The sequence below is a fragment of the Carettochelys insculpta genome, chromosome 5, assembly GCF_033958435.1.
Source record: "Carettochelys insculpta isolate YL-2023 chromosome 5, ASM3395843v1, whole genome shotgun sequence".
In the NCBI taxonomy this organism is placed as follows: Eukaryota; Metazoa; Chordata; order Testudines; family Carettochelyidae; genus Carettochelys; species Carettochelys insculpta.
The window spans coordinates 125,505,391-125,514,908 of record NC_134141.1 but is presented as its reverse complement, the minus strand read 5'-3'; the positions used below and the strand labels follow the sequence as shown (position 1 = coordinate 125,514,908).

Here is a 9,518-nt window from a genome sequence, read left to right as displayed (position 1 = left end):
TTGTCACATTCAAGGAACACCTTAGTTTGCCACTTCAGCATGCAGAGTCCCCCTCCCTTGCTCACCAGCCACAGACGTTTGAGGGGGTGGGGAATCCTAATCTAATGACGCTGAGGCACAAGATCCCTTGGCTGGTGAAGTTGACCCCACCGGGTTCCCCAGTGGAGTCTTTGAGAGTGTTTGAAGAAGGATTCCCCCACACGGGTGTATCTCAAGATGTTCCTCTTTGCCCGTAAAACCAAGACCCCAATCAGCACCTACACAGACTCCTATAGACCACCAAACACCTTGAGAAAAACCTTCCAGGAGCCACCGATGACCCTGTGGAAAGAGAACAAGTTTGTGACAGAGGTAACTCTTCCACCGTGGTGCGCAGGGCGATCAGGAGCAGGGTATCAGTTTCTGTAACATGCCAGCACTCTGCAGGAGTGGAGCTCCTCAGCTTCTGAGGGGCCCCACAAGCCCTTCACATGCTGATTTCTGGGATGTTTTGGGGAACGTCATAAAGTGGGGGGGTTCTCCTTTTCAGTCTGTGTTTTGACTGTAGACATACAAGCCTGGTGGTAGCTGTACTGCTTTAAACTACCTAAAAATGCAGCTGGTGAGCAAGATGCAGTCTGTTATTGTCCTTGTTTATAAATGAGCACTGGTCACTACTGTGGGGGAGGAAATAATCTGGAGCTGGAAGGAACTTTGAGAGGTCATCGAGTCGTGTTCCTGCACTCATGGCAGGACCAAGCACCATCCAGGCCAGTGTTTCTTAAACTGTGTTCTGCAGAACACTGGTGTTCCATGAACAACTCGCAGGTGCGCCATGGGCGTTTAGAAAAATACACTGGTGGTGTATTTTCTGTTATTAAAACAAGATACAAGGTTGCTTCTTCATTGCTATGATACCTGATTCAATTACTTCATTTTGTTTTCACTGTATATGTTGCTCTTTGGATTTCTTTTTTTCTTTTGTGTGCGTCTATTTTTTTGGAGAACATTTTCATCTGTGTTCGTGATTGATTGGTGTTCCGTGAGTCTCAAAAAGTTTAAGAAACACTGACCTAGACCATCCCTAACAGGTGTTTATCTAACCTGCTCTTAAAAATCAACTATGATGGAAAGTCCATAACCTCTGAAGGCAATTTAATCCTGTGCTTAAGCTACCTGACAGGAAATTTTCCCAGTGTCCAACCTAAACCTCACTTGCTGCAATTTAAGTCCATTGCTTCTTGTCCTGTCCTCAGAGGTTAAGAAGAATAATTCTTCCTCCTCCTTGTAACATGCTTTGAAGTACTTGAAAGTTATCTTCTCCCCTCTCGGCCATCTCTTTTCCACACTAACCCAACCCATTTGTTTCACTCTTCCCTCGTAGATCATGTTTTCTGGAATTTTCCCCATTTTTATTGCTCTTCTATGGACTTTTTCCCATTTATTCATGTCTTAAAAGTTGATACAGGTTGAACCTCTCTAATGTGACACCCTTGGGACCTGACTGGTGCCAAATGAGAGCATTTGCTGAACCATGGGAGGTCAATATTGTCCAGCGGCATTACCAACACTTCCTCTGCTTATTGGGCTCTTAGAAGACATTTAAGGGTAAATTTCAGCTGAATAACAGCAGAGAACACCGAGAGCAAAGTAGCTATCCTGCTAACTAAAAAAATACCGGGTTACAGATGTTGCCGGATGAGAGATTGCCAGACTATAGAGGTTCAACCCGTATCCAGAACTGGACACAATAGTCCAACTGAGGGCTAATCAGCACTGAGTAGACTTATTTTTGATTTCTTACATACGACACTCCTGTTAGTGCATCCCAGGATGATGTTCACATTCCCTGCAACAGTGGAACCATTGTCGACTCATATTTAGCTCATCATCTACTATGACTCCCAGTCCTCTTACCTTAGTATTTCCTCTTACACAGTCACTTTTCATTTTGTGTATGTGCAAGTGACCGCTCGTTCCTAAGGGGAGTACTTTGCATTTGTCTTTCTTGAATGTCACACTATTTACCTCCAACCATTTCTCTAGTTTGCCAGATCAGTCTAACTATAACACATTTACCACTTCCCCCTTCTGCACGCAGCTTGTTATCCTGTCAAGAGAAAGCTATCAAGTTGGTTTGACTTGATTTGTTCTTGACATGTTAATGCTAACTATTTCTTATTGCCTTATTGTCTTCTGGAGTTTACAAATGGATTCCTTAAATATTTGTTCCATTATCTTTCCCGATACAGAAGTTAAGCTGACTGGGCTGTAAATTCCTGGGGTTTTTTTATTTCCCTTTTTATGGATGGGCACTATATTTGCCCTTTTCAGTCTTCTGAAATCTCTCCCATCTTCTAATGGCTCAGATATCTCCTCAGTCAGCTGCTTGAGTAGTCTAGGATGCATTTCATCAGGTCCTGATGACCTGAAGACATCTAACTTGGCTAAATCATTTTTAACACTCTTTCCATCTTTTAGCTTCTGATCCTGCCCCATTTTCACTGGCATTCACTATATTAGGTATCCAATCAGCACAAACATTCTCCGTGAAAAGCAAAACAAAGTAGTCCTCGAGTTCCTCCACTATGTCCATGTTTTCTGCTAATAAATTGAACTAAGGCTTACACAACATTTTTACTAAGAGGTCAGTGTCCTTGTGGCAGTTTTAACATGGAGAAACTGAGGCATGGGGCAGGGAAGTAATTTGACCAAACTCATGCAACAGGTCAGTGACAAAGATTGGAACAGAACCCAGAGCTCCAAAGGCCCAGTTTGCTCCCTGAGCCAGTGGCCACATTTTATTTGTTCGCCTTTCTCTGCGCGAGGAGGGTTGAGTGCCAGATCCAGAAGAAAAGTTTTCACTAATAACAATCTGCACAATGTCCTCTGAGCCAGCCAATGTTCCTTGCAGCTCTCCAATAGTCCACTGCTCTTAAACAGCGATTAGCAGGCAGAGCTTCATTGTTAGCTCTGAGAGGCACCTGGACGTATGCGTTATGAAAAATACACATTGGTAGTCCATGGAGATGACAGGTCACAATATAAATTCAGCAGCTACACTGGGTCAGGCCAATGGTCCAGCTAGATCAGGATCCTGTCGCTAGTGGCCAGTGCCGCCGCATGCTTCAAATGAACTGAATGGGGCACTTGTGGATTGATCCATCCCCAGTTTTCCACGCTCACCTCAAGGCCGCTGGAGGGTTAGGGCTGGAGCATGAGGTTACATCCCTGACTAGTTTGGCTAATAGCCAGCAGTGGACTCCAAGAATGTAGCTAATTATTTTTAACCCAGTTATGCTTTTGGCCTGCACCTGCTGACAACGAGTTCCCCAACTTGGCTGTAACACAGTGTGTCCTCTCTGTTTAGATTTCACAGTACAAATGTGTGTTGGGATCTTGGATTTCACAGACCAGAGCTTTATCCAAATTAGGCGCCAATATTTGGGGGCACTTTTGTTGTAAACCAACCCTGGTTATAGATACGCCAGGAAGTGCAGAGTGGCCGCTCTTGCCTTGTCCTTTGGATTCTAGTTAGTCTTCATGGCTCTGAGGCTCTGGGAACAGCCAGGCTAGGACTGGCCTTTTGGAGGGTTCCCAGACATAGAGACCTGCTCAGTTCAGCACAATAATTTTGTCATTATGTGCCATGTAATTTAGATCTATGGATGAAAACCTGCAGAAAAACCTGTAAGCAAATGTATGATGAATTTTTGTGAGCCAGCAACAACAAATGTAATATACAGAAGTTCTCTTACCCCTCCGTTCAGAATGTTTTCTACCCACACAGCATCTGAGCAGCTAGAAGGGGGCATTCAATACATTTGCCACTCGCCAAATGTGATGAATAGGCAGGTACAGGGGGTGGCCAACGTGCAGATCTCGAGCCACATGAGGCTCTTGATGCCTTTAAATATGGCTCCTCCTGAGAGCAGCACATGGGGAGTGCCGTCTACCTACTCCTCACGTGTCCCACTGCTTGGTCAGAGAAGTACGGGGCTGCCCCAGCAGCAGCTCTAGTGAGTCACCATCATTGAATTAGAATGAGGGGGTAGGGGGAGCCTGGTTCTGTGGGGAGAGAGGGAGCATTTAGTTAGAGGGGAGTCTGGGGTGCCTGGCTCTATAAAGTTATGTATAATATTCTGTGGTGAATATGGAAAGATGACAACCACAAGTGCGGTGATCTTTGAATTCCTGTTGGACTCTGCTGAGCTAGACAGCTTCTTTCTCTGTGCAGGAACTTTGTACTGCACACCTTTAGGCCAGCAGTTCCCAAACCAGTGCAAAGCGTTCCGCCAGTGAAATTGATTAATGGCGGACTCTTCCCCATTCTCAGGGGAAAAATAAATGTTGAGCTGTAATTTGCTCAATTTGCAGTTTTGCTCACTGCTGGCTTAGACCTACAGTAAACCATGGCTCAACTCCCCCACCCCCAGCCACGGCTTAAACCATGCATCCCCCGGCCCCAAGCGGCTGCAGCTCAACCACCCCAGCCCCGGCTAAAACCGCCCAGCCCTGTGCACCCACAGCTCAACCCCCTGGCCTCAGCTCAACACCCCCTGACCCTGTGCAGCCCCAGCTCAACTCCATTCCCGCCCCCGCAGCCCTAACCCACTCATCCATCACATTAAATTTATTCATTACGTATGCTGATCTTATTTATGTTTTATCCGTCATCCCCGCTATATTTGTTTTGATCATGTCTGGTTTCTTTATTATGTGTTGAGTTGTGTTTACCATACAATAATAATAATAAATATTATTATGAAATACCATCTGCTAGTAATGTTCCTCATAGTTAGTATGAGGTTAGAAAAGATTAAGTGTTCCGTGGAGAGTGCCATGATGTCCAAGCGGTCCATGACTGGAAAAATAACAGTCTTGAAAGACAAAAAAAGCAGTCCAGTAGCACTTTAAAGACTAACAAAATAATTTATTAGGTGATGAGCTTTCGTGGGACAGGCCCACTTCTTCAGCCCATAGCCAGACCAGAACAGACTCAATATTTAAGGCAGAGAGAACGAAAAAATAGTAATCAGGGAGGACAAATCAGAAAAAAATGATCAAAGTGATCAAATCTCCCCTCCACTCTCTGATTTGCTCACCTTGATCATTTTTTTCTGATTTGTCCTTGATTACTATTTTTGGTTCTCTGTGCCTTAAATATCGAGGCTGTTCTGGTATAGCTATGGTCTGAAGAAGTGGGTCTGTCCCACAAAAGCTCATCACTGAATAAATTATTTTGTTAGTCTTTAAAGTGCTACTTGACTGCTTGTTTGTTTTGATAGTATGTAGACGAGCACGGCTCCCTCTCTGTTACTAGTGTTGAAAGAGAGGCTGCTGAACTCTCTTTTATATTCAAATTTGACACATTAACACATGGTTTGCACCGGGATGGGAATTTTCTGGGTCATTATAGGGGCTCTTTTGCATACTTGCCTTAATTTAATTCATGACTCCCTCCCACCCCCCCACCCCCCCCCCCCGCATCCCTCTACTCTCTGATTTGCTCACCTTGATCATTTTTTTTCTGATTTGTCAACCTTGATTACTATTTTTGGTTCTCTGTGCCTTAAATATCGAGGCTGTTCTGGTACAGCTATGGGCTGAAGAAGTGGGTCTGGCCCATGAAAGCTCATCACCTAATAAATTATTTTCTTAGTCTTGAAAGTGCTACTTGACTGCTTTTTTGTTAGGACTGGAAAAAGTTTGGGAACCACTCCTCTAGGCATCTGTTCTTTGGTAATATGGTACCCGGCGCCCTCTGCTGTACAGACTGTGGCAGAACTGGTGAATGGCTCCATTAGAAAAAGAAGCAGCCAAAATGTTAACACTTTAAAGACAAACAAAATGATTTATTCGGTGATGAGCTTTCGTGGGACAGATCTGCTTCTTCCGAGCAATTTCATTTCCAATACAGACTGACATTTATAAGCACAGGGGATAAAAAAAATGCAATAAAAATCTGACAAAGCACATAGGCTAGAAGGAAGGGGGGTGAGAGGTGGGGGGATGTTAATTGTCCTGTCTGAGATAATCACCAGCATCAAAGGAATGGAAGCAGTCCTTGTAATAATGCCTGAGGTAGTTGATGTCTCTGTTCATACCATATGTTAATGTGTTGAATTTGAATATGTACCCAAATCTAAGGCTCTAATCTGTTGTTAAATTCTCTATGTTGCTGGACACAAATTCTCAGGTTAAAGGTGTCCTGCAACTTAGAGAATTTAACACAGATTAGAGTGAGCGCTTTCTGAGTTAGAGTACATATTCAAATTCGACACATTAACACATGGTATGAAGACAGACATCAACTACCTCAGGCGTTGCAAGGACCGCTTCCCTTCCTTTGATGCTGGTAATTATCTCAGATGGGACCACTTTCTTCCTGACTGGTCTTCTCCCACCCGCAAACCCACAGCAAAGATTTCGGGTGCTGGCTGTCAAACGGGGAGGGGGCAAAGAGGGCAATGTAATGGGAGGTCACATACTCCCAGCCACTTGTGGGGTGTTTTATTCCATACTGCACCAGCGAAAAAACCCAGAATGCTACAGGGCTGAGAGAACTGTGGGCTAGGTTCCCCCAGTGCACTGCTGCACCAGTCGATCGCTGGTGATTTAGTGCGGCACTAACTTGAGTTTGCGGGGACTTTGTCGGGAGGTGAGGATACTCAAATCTGAATTTATAAAACCCAGCATAGCCCATTCGAATTTCATAAATTTGAATTTATCTTGTCGTGTAGATGTAGTGTCCATCTTGGCTGAAGCTACCCTCACAGCTGGGCCCCTCCTCAGGCTGGTCCAAGGCTCTGCTCAGCTCAGAGGTTAGGTGCTTTGACAGGGCACCCAGGAGCCGGAACAGAAGGCCCTCTCAGTTCAAATGTTTGAATACCAATCAGTCTGTCTGCACCCCAGGCAGAAGGCACGTCTTCCCAGCCAGTCAGTCAGTTTGTATTCCTAAACTAGGGAAACGCAGCCTAGCTGGGGCTACTGTAAGGTGGGTACAGAACAGCCTGGATAACCATCCTCAGGGAGTGGCTATTACTAAATAAATATATGGCGGTACACCTATCTCATAGAACTAGAAGGAACCTTCAGAGGTCATTGAGTTTGGTCCCGTGCCCTCACAGCAGGACCTGTCACTGACAGAGCTTTTTTTTTACATGTATTTGCCCCAGATCCCTAAATGGCCCCCTCAAGGATTGGGCTCACAATGCTGAGTTTAACCAGAGCTCAAATCACTGAGTTACCCCACCCTCCGCAGTTGTGCTGGAAGGGGATAACTAGTGGGATTCCGCAGGGGTCAGTTTTGGGAAATATTCCGTTCAATAGTTTCACCAGCAATTTAGATAATGGCATAGAGAGTACGCTTATAAAGTTTGCAGATGATACCAAGTTCGGAGGGGCTGCAAGTGCTTTGGAGGATAGGGTTGTAATTCAAAATGATCTGTTCAAACTGCAGAAATGGTTTGAGGTAAATAGGATGAAGGTCAGTAAAGACAAATGCAAAGCACTCCACTTAGGAAAGAATTATCAGTTTCATATAAACAAAGTGGGAAGTGGCAGTCTAGGAAGGACTATTGAAGAAAGCGATGTAAGGGTCAGAGTGGACCGCAAGCTAAATATGTCAACAGTCTGATGCTGTTGCAAAAACAGCAAACATGATTCTGGGATGCATCAACAGGAAAGTTGTGAACAAGACGCAAGTGATAATTCTGCTCTACTCTGTTCTAATTAGGCTTCAGTTGGAGTATTGTGTTCAGTTCTGGGCACCACATTTCAAGAAAGATGTGGACAAACTAGAGAGGGTCCAGAGAAGAGCACCAAAAATAACCAAAGGTCTAGCAAATGACCTATGAGGGAAGATTGAAAGAACTGGATTTGTTTAATTTGGAAAAGGGAAGACTGAGAGGACATGATAGCAGGTTTTGAGAACCTAAAAGGGTGTTACAAGGAGGAGGGAGAAAAATTGTTCTCTTTAACCTCTGAGGATAGGACAAGAAGCAATGGGCTTAAATTGCACCAAGGGAGGTTTAGGCTGGAAATTAGGAAAAGCTTCTTAACTGGCAGGGTGGTTAAACACTGGAATAAATCACCTGGGGAGGCTGTGGAATCTTCATCATTGGAGATGTTTAAGAGCAAGTTAGACAAACCCCTGTCAGAGACGGTCTAGATGGTGCTTGGTGACTTCTCGGGTTCCCTTCCAGTTCCAGTATTCTATGACTCTCTGATATGTGTCCTTCTAGCTGACACCTTACACAGTGGGGCAGCGGAGAAAGATGTTGTCTCAGGAGCTTTCTGATATCACAGTGCTTGGCCCCCAGGCAGATGGAGGGAGCTACATACAGATGCAACAATTTCGACTTAGATTTGGAAGTGGCTGGGAAATCACTGAAGGTGGCAGCTGAACAATGCCAGAGCATGGTGCTGACCCAGTGGTGGGGGGGCTCTAGGGCTGGAGTCCCCCATGGATAAAAAAAAACAGTGGGTGCTTTGCATGCACCAGCACACCCCTCTGATTAGTGCCCCCCACACCCCAGCCACCTGTGATCAGCTGCTCAGCATACAGGTGTTGCTGGGGTGGAGGCATCCTTGTGGGGGGGGGGAAAATGGGGTGGGAAGAGGTAGGGGTCAGCGAGCCCAAGGTCCTTGTTCTGAGTCTCACTGCTGGAGGGACTGGATCCACAGGGATCTCACATTTCCAGTTCAACTACAATGTGGTTGACCTGAGTGACTGTGACCTCACCGGTGATGCAAGCAGGGCTGGTAACTGCAGGAGGCTTTCAGATTTGGAAGGCAGACTTTTAGTTTGTGACAAGAGCCCCCAGAGCCTTTTGCCTAGTCTCACCATTCAGTGTGGCTTGTGGCAGACATCAAAAATTAACCTCAGACACACAGTCCTTGCTGGCCTTTAGGGACCACTTGGGACTTAGTTGAGACTGAAGGTGGAATCCCTTCCACCGACCCGCATGAGAGATGTTCCTCTTTGCTCATAAAACAAAGACACCCATCAGCACCTATACAGACTCTTACCGGCCGCCTGGCACCGTGAAACAGACGTACAGGGAACAGCCATTTACGCTGTGGGAAGGAAACAAGTTTTTGACCACGGTAAATCTCCCCACTCAAAGGCTGCTATCCTACGGATCCTTCAGCTGAAGGACGGCTCCTGACGATGGTCTGTGAGCGTGGCACCAGGGTTCAGGCGAATGAGATGACATAAGCCAAAAGTGGGGCTGCGTGAAGGCATGTTTGTGAGGGGTGGGGTGCAGCTCCAGCCCTGCCACCAGCCTTGGTCCCCGACTGCAGCCCAGCTGAAGCTCTGCACCCAGCACCAGCTTCTGGTCCTGGGCCCAGCATTCCCCTCAGCCCCAGTCTCAGCCCCTTACTCCTGTCTGATCCCCCATCCCTCAGACAGGAGTATGAGACACTAAAAAGTTTGGGCACCGCTGACAGATGCTCAGCAGCTTTGGGCGACATGAGCAGTGGAGAGAGGGTTGCAAGCCAGGGGTTATTTTGTGGATTTTTTCCTTGTCAGA

General features: G+C 45.9%; 1 protein-coding gene across 1 annotated transcript in view; it reads left to right on the top strand.

The window, feature by feature from the left end:
* The first annotated feature begins 216 nt into the window (after positions 1-216).
* Positions 217-9,518, top strand: part of SPMIP6 (sperm microtubule inner protein 6) — a 28,823-nt gene continuing 19,521 nt past the window's right edge. Inside the window, exon 1 of the mRNA XM_074994427.1 lies at positions 217-351. Within this exon, the coding sequence (XP_074850528.1) occupies positions 217-351 (135 nt within the window). The remainder of the gene's footprint in view (positions 352-9,518) is intronic.